The sequence below is a fragment of the Trichosurus vulpecula genome, chromosome 3 (genome assembly GCF_011100635.1).
Source record: "Trichosurus vulpecula isolate mTriVul1 chromosome 3, mTriVul1.pri, whole genome shotgun sequence".
Taxonomy (NCBI): domain Eukaryota; kingdom Metazoa; phylum Chordata; class Mammalia; order Diprotodontia; family Phalangeridae; genus Trichosurus; species Trichosurus vulpecula.
The window spans coordinates 402968711-402983118 of record NC_050575.1 but is presented as its reverse complement, the minus strand read 5'-3'; the positions used below and the strand labels follow the sequence as shown (position 1 = coordinate 402983118).

Below are 14408 nucleotides of genomic sequence, written 5' to 3'. Positions count from 1 at the left end.
GAGAGGGGTTCTTCTTATTGTACAGGAGACAACAGTTAAATATATTCCAAAGAAAAAGAAGAGCAAGAAGGCAAAACGGCTGTCTGATAAGGCCTTACAAATAGCTGAGGAAAGAAGGAAAGGGAAAAGAGAAAGGAAGAAGACATAGCCACATGAATTCAGAATTCCAGAGAATAGGAAGGAGAGATAAGGGTTTTTTAATTGAGCAATACAAAGAAATAGAAGAAAAGAAATGAATGGAGAGACAAGAGATCTTTGCAAGAAAACTTGAGCTATCAAGGGAATATTTCCTGCAAAAATATTCATGAGGACTTCTGAAGCCAAGAAGGCAAGGTGAGGCAGTAACTTTCCTGGGCTCTTCCAAATTCCCTTCCAAACAACCTTACAATAATGGCTCAGAACCAACTTTGGAGCAGTGAAGCAGATTACCACTGTAGGACAGCTTGGAGGGTGAGCAGCAAAGGTGTCTTACCATGGTGGGAGGAGAGTGCAGTAAAGTGAGCAAGCCAGCAGCAGGCTTCACCCTAGGGGGCCATGGAATATTTCAGGAGAGTAATGAGAGACCTTGGGATTTCAGAGAAAAATTCAATCCAGTTTTACGGCTTCATGCACTGTATGAAATATGTAATGTCCAGTGAGGTCTGTGCTGCAGGGAGAGGCCATCTCTCATTAATTAGATCCATAAGTTTTATCTCCAGGAAGATTACTCCAATGTACACATTGGAATACATAATGTACACAAATTTATGAGCTCCAGGTGAAGGCCTTCCCACAATTACTGCTTTTATCAGGCTTCCTTCTAGTGTGAATGTTATGGTGTCTAGTGAGCTTCCTCTTCCAGGAAAAGGCAACTCCTCACTAAGCACATTCATAAGTCTTCTCTCCACTATGAATCCTTGATGTAAAGGAAGACATGATCTCTGGATGCAGACCTTTCCAACTGAGTCCACATGGGGCTTGCCCATAAAGCAAAATTTCTGATGTCTAACAAGTTCTACAATCCATCTGAATGTCTTTCCACATTCATTACAGGATTAGGATTTCTACCACATGTGAATTCTGATGGGAAACTAGGAATGACTTTAGCCTGAACACTTTTCATATTGATTATGTTAACGAGATATGTCCTCTAGAATGGATTCTCTGATGTGAGAGAGATTGTTTCTCTCATATTAATAACCAATTATTGAATTAGGATTAAGCATTTGCCATCTTCCCCCTTCCTCATTCAGAAATCAGCCTCTGTAGGTGATTCAGCCAACCTTTGAAACTCAGGGATAATAATGAGATGAAATGTTGGACAAGACTTAGCCAACCGGGAAAGTTTAGATCTGACCAAAAGGTAAAGATTTTAGTGTAGGTGAATTCAGGCCCATTGTGTTTTAGTCAGATGGATCTGGATAGAGATAAGTCTCTTTGTCCAAGATGGAGTCATGAGTCATATCCCCCAGTAGAATATGTCCACTGCTCATTATAATACTCATTCCCATTAGGTTTTAACCAATCAGAACTGCTTCATGCCTGTTGGTTACACACACTTATCTAAGGGCATATAAGCGTTGAGAGGCCTCCATGATTCCACTTTGGTTGACAGGAGACAGCTAAACAACCATTCTTCTGTTAATTATTCAAAAGTAATAATTAATTAAATCCAGAAATTATGTCTCTTGGTCTTTGCTTTTATCCACTTGTATTGTAAAGTGAGAGTCTATATAAAAGTTTTTATCACATTAGGTTTCTCTCCAGTGTGTGTTCTTTGATGTCAAGCCAGATTGGAGCTCTGTGTGAAAGCTTTTCCACACTGATTATATTCATCAGGTTTCTCCCAGTGTGGATTCTCTGATGTGCAGCAGGGGGTAGCTCTCTGTGAAAGCCTTTCCACATCGATTAAATTCATAAAGTTATTCCCTAGTGTGTATTCTCTTATGTGCAATAAGACTAGAGTTTTTTGTGAAAGCCTTTCCACACTGATTACATTCGTAAAGTTTCTCTGCACTGTGGATTCTCTGATGTACAGCAAATTTGGATTTCTCTCTGAAAGCCTTTCCACACTGATCACATTCATAATGATTCTTTCTAGTGTGGATTCTCTGATGTACAGTAAGATGGCAGTTGATTCTGAAAGCCTTTCCACAGTGATTACACTCATAAGGTTTCTCTCCAGTGTGGATTCTCTGATGTACAGCAAGATTGGAGCTCTGTGTGAAAGCCTTTCCACACTGATTACATTCATAAGGTTTCTCCCCAGTGTGGATTCTCTGATGTACAGCAAGACTGGAGCTCTCTGCGAAAGCCTTTCCACATTGATTACATTCATAAGGTTTCTCTCCAGTGTGGATTCTTTGATGTGCAGCAAGTTGGGAGTTGATTCTGAAAGCCTTTCCACATTGATTACATTCATAAGGTTTCTCCCCAGCATGGATTCTCTGATGTACAGCAAGATTGTAGCTTATTGTGAAAGCCTTTCCACAATGATTACATTCATAAGGTTTCTCCCCAGTGTGGATTCTCCTATGTGCAATAAGACGAGACTTTTCTGTGAAAGCCTTTCCACATTGACTACATTCATAAGGTTTCTCTCCAGTGTGGATTCTCTGATGTGCAGCAAGTTTGGATTTGATTCTGAAAACCTTTCCACAATGATTACATTCATAACGTTTCTCCCCAGTGTGGATTCTCTGGTGTACAACAAGTTGGGAGCTCTCTGTGAAGGCCTTTCCACATTGATTACAGTCATAACGTTTCTCTCCAGTGTGGGTTCTCTGATGTGCAGCAAGTTGGGAGTTGATTCTGAAAGCCTTTCCACACTGATTACATTCATAAGGTTTCTCCCCAGTGTGGATTCTCTGATGTACAGTAAGATGGCAGTTGATTCTGAAAGTCTTTTCACATTGATTGCATTCATAAGGTTTCTCCCCAGTGTGGATTCTCTGGTGTACAGTAAGATTGGAGCTCTGCGTGAAAGCCTTTCCACATTGGTTACATTCATAAGGTTTCTCCCCAGTGTGGATTCTCTGATGTGTAGCAAGTTGGGAGTTGATTCTGAAAGCCTTTCCACACTGATTACATTCATAAGGTTTCTCTCCAGTGAAGATTCTCTTAAGTGCAGTAAGAGTGGAGCTCTGTATGAAAGCCTTTCCACATTGATTGCATTCATAACTTTTCTCACCATTGTGGATTCTCTGATGTTGAGTAAGGTTAGAGCTCTGTGTGAAAGCCTTTCCACATCGATTACATTCATAAGGTTTCTCCCCAGTGTGGATTCTCTGATGTACAGTAAGATGGCTTTTAAATCTGAATGCTTTTCTACAATGATTACATACATAAGGTTTCCCAACATTGTGAATACTCTGATGTTGAATAAGGTTGGAGCTCTGTGTGAATGCCTTTCTGTATTTATCACATTTATAAGGTTTCTCTCCAGTGTGGATGCTCTGATGTACAGCATGACTAGAGCTGCAACTCCAAGCCTTTCCACACTGAGTACATTCATAAGGTTTCTTGTCACCGTGAACACTGTGATGAGTAATGAAGGATGAGTGTTCACCAAAAGGTTCACCACATGCATGACACTCATGTGATTTCTCTCTAGTACGAATTCTTTGATGGCAAATCAGGGATGACAGTTGATTTATCTCTTTCCCACAGTGATGACAAATATAAGGTTTCTTTCCTGTGTGGATTCTGTGAAATACATCACAGATTTTTCTCCCAGGGAAGTCACAGGAACTATCACACATGAAGCTTTCTTTGTGAGTTTCTTTCACAGAAATCCTCAGCTTTTCAGTAGTCTCTTTCATTTCAGGTCCAATTTCTCCTTCTACAAGAAACAAACAGTTAAAAATAAATATGGAGACACAAGTAAACACATATATAATTATAATTCTTTCCCTCCATTGCAAGAAAGTAAACTAATTGATATATATCCTGCTTCCCCAGGTGAAGAGAAACGTCCTCAAAGTGAAATGGACAGAATTCATCATGTGAAAGTGCCATTAGCTCCCATCTGCAAGAGAACTTGATTTCCAAAGAGCTTCACACACAATCACATGGGATCCTCAGAAACACCTGTGACACTGGCAAACCTAGCATTCTTATTACATTCTCAAGTGAGGACCATGAGCTCAGAATGGCTGAGTGACCTGATCAATAACTCTACAGCTGAAACTAGACCTCCAACCATGCAAGTGGGCATGTTCTGTCCATGGAACTACATTGTCTTTCTCTATTGCACTCACTTTTGTTCTGTTTTTTTTTTTAAGAAAAAAATATTTTATTTGTGCATTTTTGACTTTTCTCTACCTCTCTTTGGGTCTTCCTATTCCCTGAGACACAAAAATATATGAAATTAGACCAATTCATAACCCTACAAAGGGGCTTTAATTTCAAGGGAAAAGAAGAGTCAATCAATGTGGCAAACTTCACTCTTGCCTTATTTTAAGAAATTCCCATGGCAACCACCACCCAGTCAGTCAGCAGTCATGAATTGGGCCAGAGCCTCCACCAGCAAGAAGAGTAAGACTCATTGAAGACTCAGATGATAGTGAGCTTTTATTACCAATAAAATATTTTTACATTAAAATATGTACTTTTCTGAAACAAAATAGTATTGTGCATGCAATAGACAACAGTTTATTGCAAACATAACTTTTATATGAACTGAAAAACCAAAAATTCAGGTGACTAACTTGATTGCAATATTCACTTTACTGCAGAACTCTGGAAATGAACCTGCCATATCTCTGAGGGGTACCCAAATTTTTTCTCATTCTTGTTTTGACTTTGATTCTTTCATCGCTAATCCTATTCTTCTTCTTAAACTATTACTAGTTTTACTCCATGGTTTCCCTTATATCCCATTGTATCCCATTGAACTAGATGTCTTTCCACTCCCAAACATTCTTCTTTCACTGGATCAGCTAAGACCAAGGTTCCTCATCTGTTGCTTCTTCTCAACCATCTCCATCTTTGAATGAAAGATTGGGAGCTCCTTGACAGCAGGGACTGGCTTTTCCCTTCCTAAAGCTTGGTGAGAGGCCTAGAAAACTGGAGGTGCTTAATCCATACTTATTGACTGACTGAGCCCAAGGCTGACACAAAGCCCCAGCTTCTACATCTGGTCTGTCTTATTTGGCAAATGCAGCTTCTGGCCTCAGCCCTATTTCTGTCACTTTCATGCACCTTATCTCCTATTTGAGAGATCTTTGTCTGGTTCTAACACTGATGGGACCTAATCAGACCCATAGTGAAGATGCCAGACACTTTTTTAGGCTCCTGAAGCATCCCATACTATCAAACAGCTGGTAATTTCTACTTCCCATTTCCCCAAACTCAGAGTGCCTGTCAACTCAATGAATCTGGCCAATGATTCTCCAAGAATGGGCCAAAGATTGAGCCTCAGAGATCAAGGGTGGGACACAAGGTAATGATTTATGTAAAGCATAGCTTTGGATTAATTCTAAGTCAGGCAACAGCCTTTGCTAGTCCTTAGATGCTGCTGAATGGAAAGAGAGAAAAGCATAAAACCAGGTTGCCTGGGTCCACTACAAATTTAGCCTCTGTAATTTCAGGGTGGACCTCACTGTGGCAAGGGTATCCTTTGACATCTCCCTAACTGACTCCCTTGGGGTAGCTAGGTGGTGGGGTGGAGAGAGTACTGGTTAGGAAGACTCAAGTTTAAATCCAGCCTCACACACTTACTAGCTTTGAGGCCCTGCCCAAGTGACTCAGGCCTCTTGGCCTTGGTTTCTTCATGTGTAAAATGAGACTGAAAAGGAAATGGCAAATCACTCCATTGTCTTTGCCAAGAAAACCCAAATGGGATCCTGAAGAGTCAGAAATGGCTGAAAACCACATAACTGACTCCACATCTCCTTCACCACAGCAGCTTTTCCAATTCTTTTCATTCTTTCCCAATAGTCCCTTACTGCTTGCTCCCATGGTCCAACCAACCCCCCTCCGGTCCCCCCACCCACTCGCCTTCTCAGCAGAGAAATGTGCCTTGTCTGTTTTTGTTGAAAAAACTGGATACTTATCAAGAGCTATCTTTTCCTCATTTCCCATATATTAAGTACTTTTCTGATACCACTCTCAGATGAAATGGTCCCCTTTCTGCTAGCTAAAGCAAACTCCTTTCCACGTGTGAATCATCGCATTCCAGGACACCATCTTCCTCAGAATACTGCCTCTCAAGCATCACCTGTTTTGGTACTTTCTAGTCTCTCCCACACTAGTGACTCCTTCCCTACTGCCACAAATAAAGCCATTTCTCTCTAATCCTCACAACAGTCACTTGATCCATTCAATCCAAGACATAGTTTCCAATATCTTTCTTCCATTTCTTGGCTAAACAGCTGGAGATGCCTAGTTACAACTGTAGTCTCCACCTGCTTTCCTCTGGTTTCTCTGAAATTCTCTGCAATCTAGCTCCCAATTTTATTGTTCAACTGAAATTCCTCTCTCCAAAATTACCCCAAACCTCAAAGTTGCTAAATCCACTGGCCATTTCTTCACCCTCTTCCTTCTTGCCTTCTCTGCAGCCTTAAAGATTCAATTACACTCCTTTCTCTCTGTCCCTCCCTCTCTCTCTGTTTTAGTGACACTCCTCTCATTGTTCCACAAACCAAACTCATTTTCTTTCCCCCAACCTTGCCATCTTCCTACTTTCCTAATGCTCTCCAAGGCATCTTTCTAATCCTGCAGGCTGACACACACTCTTGGGCCCCATATTCAATCAGCTGCACAGTCCTATGATTCCACCCAGATAACATCCCTCCTATACACCCCCTTCTCTCCCAACACTGCTACTGCCTTGGTTCAGGCCCCAGACACCTCACACCTGAGATGTTACAAGATGCTACTTGCTCCAGCTGCTTCAAGTCTCCCCCACTCTGGTCATTCCTCCAGCCATTTATCAAAGATCATCTTCCTACAGTTCTAGACTGACCATGCCACCATGGCCTCAACAACCTCCAGTGGCTCCCTGGGACAAGGAACAAATATAAAATCCTCTCTATGGCTCATAATCACCTAACCCTCTCCTACACTGCTAGTTTTCTTTCAACTCATAGACCCACCATACATGCTATAATCCAGTGGTATGGGCCTCCCTTCTGTTCTGTGAACAGGATACTCCACCTCCTGACCCTGTGGGTTTTCATGCCATCTCCATACACAGAATGCTCACACTGGCTTCCCTGAAGCCACAGCTAGAGCCCACCTTCCACAATAAGCCCTTCCAGTCCTCCTTCACTTTAGTGCCTTCACTATCCCAGTGAGCTCCAATTTGTCTTGTCCATACCAGGTTTCTACATTGTTGGCATGTCATTTGCCCCAACAGTCTGAACTCCAGAAGAGGAGGGGAAGATCCTTGTATCTTTTTATATCACTGGTGCCTCGCAGAGGCACATGGCAGCAACATAATAAATGTTCACTAACTTGGAGGAAGTCTAAGAAAGAGCCCATGTAGGAAAGCATAACCCCCTTCTGAACTTTCAGGAAGTTCCATGCCCCTAATTTCCAAACAATGACATTTTTTTAGGATCATAGATTTATGACTGGGAGAGAGCTTAATTGCCATCGTGTCCGACTTCCACATTTCATAGAAGGGGAAACTGAGACTCAGTGGGATTTAGTGGCTTGTCCACAGGCCAACTGCTAAAAGTGTCTGAAAAAGAATACCAAGTCAGGTGTTCTGGGCCCAAATTCAGCACTTCCTTTGCTACAGCACTGAGAAGCCTCTTGTAATCACAGCTCTCACATACCTGCTTTCACCTCACTCACCTGGACAGCAGCTCCTCAGGCCTTCTTGGTCCAGCATCCATGGTGCTTCACTTTCCTCAGAATACATCAAATATTCTCTGGGAACAGGAAGCCCTGAGTATGGGGAATCAGAATGAGCATGGAGAAAAACTTGGAATTTAGTTCTCTTTAGGGGAAACAGTGTACATACAAAGCTACTCCGTTTTGAGGATCACTCCATCATAGTAACACATATCTGACTTATTCTCCCATTCATGGGTGTAATTCAAGTAACCAAAATAGGATGTGCCAGACCAGCCTTGAGCTCCAGGAAATTAGGCCTTGATGAATCAGCTTTGGCTCTGTCTACTTCCCAACTCTTATCTCCCTGGAACCTATAAAAACCTTGCTACTGTTCATTCAGGGAGTCACTGCCTGTTGAGGAACTCAATGCACCTTAGGTAGTCAAATTCTGATTCTTGGTCAGTCTGTTATTCCTGACATTGAAAGGGACATGCAAGCAAAGAGCACAGGATGGTTCCCAGAAGTCCTTAAGCATGGTTTCCATTGCATTTACTTTGGGGAGCTCTGGGGAGATGTGGGGGAGAAGGTCATAGAACCAACGTGGAATGAGAAAATGTGATCTTGGTGCACCTTCTTCATAGGAGAATGGACTCATTGCAGACTCTCCATTATCTAGAAATTAGAGGTAGCTGGTAGTGCAGTGGAAAGAGCCCTGGGCCTGGAGTCAGGAATGCCAGGGTCTAAATCTAGCCTCAGTTTACTAGCTGTGTGCCTTTGGAAAAGTCACCTAACCTCTGTTTGCCTCAGTTTTCTCAAAGGTCAAAAAAGGATAAAAATGTCACCTAATAACATAATACTGTAAAGAAAGCACTTAGCACAACAGCTGGTGAACAGCAGGTGAAGAAAAAGGCTTATTCCCTTCCTTTCCCACCATCTATGCTGGAATGTGGAGACAAAAGAAAGGGAGATTAAGGACAAATGTGTCATACTCAGTACAACTAGGAGTTGTGAGCTACAAATTGATGCTTCTCAAAAGGAAGGACATCCTAAGTACTTGGCTCTTTCCAAAGAGGAAGTGGTTGCAAAGAAAAGTCGGTCAAGCAGTTTTTAGAGATTTGGCAGACAAAATTCATGTCCATGCAGAGCTTGGACTAGATAACCCAAGTGATTAGTTCTATATGTGAGATGCTTCAACACTGATCTGATCTTTGATCTCCAGCTCCCCAGAACTTGCAAGAGACTCAGGAGCTTCAGGAGCAACAAGGAAACCTTCATCCTATCTTCACACAATGTATTGAACTTTTATAAGAAAACTAGGGCACAGGAGCACCCTGTCTCTTAGACACTTTTCCCTTTCTAGTAACTGACAAATGTTCCAAAGCCAGCACAGTGAGGGATGAAGATATTCCCTTTGATAGCAGACTCTGAGTAACCAGGGGAAATGTCCTTACCCAAGAAGAGCAGATTCTGAGCATTCTCCAGCATGACCTCCTTGTACAACTCCTTCTGAGGATGGGCTAAGAGGCCCCACTCCTCTAGGGTGAAGTCTACAGCCACATCCTGGAATGTCACCAACATCTAAACCATCAATAGTCATAAGATTTAGGCCTGAAAAAGACTCCAGAATTTACGCAGTCTAACCCTTATAACGTGAGAGGAGGAAAGTGAAGCACAGAAACGGGATTTACCTAAAAGTCATATCCTTGTAGAGTACTAAGAATCAATGCTTAAAACCATGGTCATTAAGAGCTCGATGAAATATTGGGAAAAGTATTTGATATGAGGAGGAATAAAGTGGAGGCATGTCTTACTACAGAATGTGTCTCTTTATGGCATCTGGGACAAAGTGGGTGTTTTATCTGTGTGGTACAAGGATCTCTGGAGGAAAAAGAGAGAAGACGAGGTGAAATTTCTTCCTTATCAGAACTGATAAAAGCAATAAAGTATAAACAAAATTCTGTGAATTTTGTGAGAAGCTGGCAAGGACAGTGTATTTTGGGGAGGGGAGGTGAGGGGCATAATGTTTGATTATAGAAAAGAGAGGAAAGAAAAAGAAAAGATCTAGTTAATTTCCTGAGAGCTAGAAAAAAAGTCTTATCTAGATAAGACATGAAAATGATTCGGGAGACAGAAAAATTACAATCTGGACTGAACTGAGGGAGATGAGACTTTCTGGCCAAAAATATTTTGGGTGGAGATGGCCCTGAATTTGCACATCTCACAATACTTTTGAGCTTACTTCTACTTTGCTAGCAAGAACAGTACATTTTTTGATGTGGGCAAGCTATGCTGGCTGGTCCTTTGCCAGGGTCTCCCATGCCTCCCAATTGATTACAAAATTCCTCAGAGACCTTGGGAATGTTCTTGTTATTACTGCTTCAGACCACCTTGGCAGTGCCTTCTTGACATGTGTTCTCCAGGAAATAGTCTTTTAGGCAAACAGACTTTTGGCATTTGATCAACATGGCCAGTCCATCAGAGTTGTGCTCTCTACAGTAGAATGTGAATGCTTGGCAATCTAACTTGAGCAAGGACCTCAGTGTCCAGCACATTATCTTGCCAGATGATCTTCAGAATCTTCCTAAGATGATTTAAATGGAAGTGATTCAGTTCCCTGGCATGGAACTGTTATACTGTTCAGCTTTCCCAGGCATACAACAATGAGGTCAGCACAATAGCTCTGTACACCTTCACTTTGGTATGCAGCCCAAAACCTCTTCTCTCCCACACTTTGCTTAGGAGCCTCTCAAACACTGAGCTATCTCTGGCAAAGCAGGTGTCAACTGTTAAAATTAGTTATCTGAAATAGAAAATAATCTGAGGTATGAAATTTGCTAGTAAACAATGATTTGATTGTAACAGTTGACAGGTTATCTTTAAGTAAGGTCAACTAATTTCTCAGTAATTTGTGACAAAGCTGTGATTTACAGAGCTTATTTTTATAATAGAAGAGGAAGAAAAAAATTACAATAATCTCAGGGAACATATTTTGAACATAATTCAATTGGACAAGGCAGGTCATCTGACTACTTCGTCCTCCCAGGTTTTCTTGACCCAGATTCATCCTGTGTCTATCAACCTGTCTGGAAAAGAGGAACTTGTGGTTTGTACTTAGCATTCATACCCCATCCTCCAGCTGCCAGTAAGGGAAACCCAACCCTAGATTACACTACTCAGTTTAGAGTTAACCTTTGGCTGAAGAAAAAAAAAAGGAGCTTATCCACTAAGACTGGAAAGAGAAACTTAGGCTTTTGTCAACCTCTTTACTCCAGCAGCCAGAGAGGGGACTTTAGCTTTAGAAAAGTGTCTTATAATCCCATGATTATTTTAGTCCTACAAAGATATTTTGTCTTACTATAAATTATCTGCTACTAAATGATAAAATCTTATCAACCTGTGCATTCATTAAATCTGTAGGTAACCTAGTCTCAGGAGAATGTTAATTTGGCTTACTGTTAGTGATAGCTTTTCCCAAATATGGGGGCTGTCCAAGTAAATGAACTTAATCAGAAGATTCAAAATTTCTCCATTTGTTGTAACCAATGGATGGTCCCGTGCTGAATGGTGGAGAACCTCTGCATTCTTTTCTTTTTTTTTTTTTTACATTTTTAAAAATACATTTTGTTTTCAACCAAATTACATGTTAAACTTTTTAATGATTGTCAGTTTTTGAAGTTTTGAGTTCCAAGGTCTATCCCTCCTTCCTTCTATCCTTTCACCCCCAATTTAGATAGTAAGCAATAAGATATAGGTTATACATATGCAACCATGTAAAACATTGCTATATTAGTTACTTTGTACAGAAAGACTTGAAAAAAAAGAATGTAAGAAAGATGGGGGAAAATAGCCTGCTCCAGTCCATATACAAACAGTATCAGTTCTTTCTCTGGAGGCAGGTAGTATGCTTCATCATTGGTCCTTTGGGATTTTCTTGGATCACTGTACTGCTGAGAATAGCTAAGTCATTCACAGGTCTTCATTGAACAATATTGCTGTTGCTGTATACAATGTTCTCCTAGTTCTGTTCACTTCATTTTGCATCAGTTAAACTAAGTCTTTCCAGGTTTTTTCTGAAGTCATTCTCCTTATCATTTCTTATAGCACAACAATATTCCATTAAAATCATATACCACAGATTGTTTAGCCATTCTCAAATTGATGGGCATCTCTTCAATTTTCCTTTCATAGCCACCCCAAAAAGAGCTGCTATAAATATTTTTGTACAAATAGGTCCTTTCTTCTTTATTTTGATGTCTTTGGCTTATAAACCTGGCAGTGGTACGGTTGGATCAAAGGGTATGCAGTTTTAAAGCCCTTTGGGCATAGTTCCAATTGCTCTCCAGAATGACTGTATCAGTTCATAACTCCAGCAACAGTGCCTTAGTGTCCCAGTTTTTCCACATCCCCTCCAACCTCCATGATTTTCCTTTTGTGACATATTAGCCAACCTGATAGGTATGAGTTGGTGCCTCAGAGTTGTTTTAATTTGCATTTCTCTAACCAATTGTGATTTAGAGCATTTTTTCATATGATTATAGAAAGCTTTGATTTCTTATTCTGAAAGTTGCCTTTTCATATCCTTTGACCATTTCTCAATTGGGGAATGACTTGTATTTGGATAAATTAGACTCAGTTCTCCATATATTGAAGAAATGAAACCTTTATCAGAGGTACTTGTTGGAAAAACAATTTCTCCATTTATCTACTTTCCTTATACTTTTGGTTGCATTGGTTTTGTTAGTGTTAAAATTTTTAATTTTATATGATCAAAATTATGGATTTTGCATTTTGTATTATACTCTATCACTTGTTTGTTCATAAATTCTTCCCTTATCCATAGGGATAGAGGTGGAAGGGCACTTCCAGGCAACAAACTATAGTATACAGCATTGGTCATCAAAATCCTAAGGTATTGGAGAGAGAGAGAGAGAGAGAGAGAGAAATGAATGGAACACATTAAACAAATAGAGATTCAGCATCATTAGAACTCAGTAACTCCATGTTTGATAAAGTGGAAAAAAGACTACTTAGGGTAAAACTCCTTATATGGTTAAAAAAAACTGCCAAAAAAAAGCTAGAAAACAGTCAAAAAGGAAATTAGGATTGGATCAACATCTTACACAATACTCTACAATACATTCTATATAGATGTGATCATTGTTGTTCAGTTAATTCAGTCATGTTTGATCCTCTGTGACCCCATTTGGTGATTTCTTGGCAAAGAAATTATCAAAGAAAAGAGAACTGATATCTTAAGAGCCAGAGGGTAAAATAGAAATTGAAAGAATCCACCAATCACCTCCTAAAAAGATCCAAAATGAAAACTCCCAGGAATATTATAGCCAAATTCCAGTGCTCCCCAGTCAAGGAGGAAAGAGTACTAGTAGCAGGAAGGAAGCAATTCAAATGTCATGGAGCCACAGTCAGGCTAACACAAAAGTGAATAGCTTTTACATTAAAAAAATCAGAGGGTGTGAATATGATATTCAGCAAGACAAAGGAACTAGGAATATGACCAAGCATCACATGCCCAGAAAAACTGAGCATAATCCTTCAGGGGGAAAGATGGACATTCAATAAATAGAGGATAATCAAGCATTCTTGATGAAAAGATCAGAGCTGGACAAAAATTTGATATTCAAATACAAGACAGAAGAGAAACATCAAAAAGCAAACAGGAAAGAGAAAACAGAAGAGATTCAATAAGGTTAAATGGTTTATATTCCTACATTGGAAGGTGATACCTGTAACTCTTAAGACTTAGGACTATTAGGGCAATTAGAAGGAGTATACAATGACAGTGTATATTGACTGTGATGGGATGATACTCAAGACAATAAAATTAAAGAGTAAGAAAGAGAATTGCACTCTAAGAAGAAGGAAGAGAAAGGTAGAAGGGAGTGAATTATCTCAAATAAAAGAGGCAAAGAAGAGCTCTTACACTGAAGAGGAAGATGGAGGAGGTGGGAATTGGCGGGGCTTGAGCCTTACTCTCAACAAAATTGGCTCAAAGGGGGAATAATACATGTTTAGATAGGTATAGAAATCTATTTCATCCTACAGGGAAGTAAAAAGGGACAGGGATAAGAGGGAGGGGGCTGATAGAAGAAAGGTAGGTAAGGGGAGGCATTTGTCAGAAGGAAAACACTAGTGAGGAGAGAGAGAAAGGGAGAGAGAAATAAGGGGAAATAGAATGGAGGGAAATACACAGTTATCAAAATGGCAAATATGATTGGAATATACTCACCCATAAACAGCATTACTAGATGTAAAATGGATAATTTTGACTGTCAATGCAACCAAGATTAGAAGGAAATCTGACAACTGGGAAAAAAATTTACACCAGGTGTCCCTGATAAAGACCTCATTTCTCAAATATATAGAGCACATACTTAAATTTATAAGAATACAAGTCACAACCCAACTAATAAATGATCAAAGGATATGAATAGGCAGTTTTCAGACAAACAAATCAAAGCTATTTATAGTCATATAAAAATACTCTAAATCACTATTAATTAGAGACTCTAGGTTACTACCACATACCTATTAAATTCACTAATAAAACAGAAAAGGAAAATAACAAATACTGGAAGGAAGTAGGAAAACTGAGACATTAATGCACTGCTCTTGGATTTGTGAAC

The 14408-nt window shown here is 40.1% G+C and overlaps 1 protein-coding gene across 1 annotated transcript; it reads right to left on the bottom strand.

Moving 5' to 3' along the window:
- Positions 1-1888: 1888 nt before the first annotated feature.
- LOC118842728 (zinc finger protein 2 homolog) lies at positions 1889-9342 on the bottom strand. Its single transcript, XM_036750101.1, has 3 exons — positions 9216-9342; positions 7783-7875; positions 1889-3820 (listed from the first exon to the last, which is right to left on the bottom strand). Exons 1-3 carry the CDS (start codon positions 9340-9342, stop codon positions 1902-1904), a joined length of 2139 nt encoding a protein of 712 aa, XP_036605996.1. The 3' UTR covers positions 1889-1901.
- Between the last annotated feature and the right edge of the window lie 5066 nt (positions 9343-14408).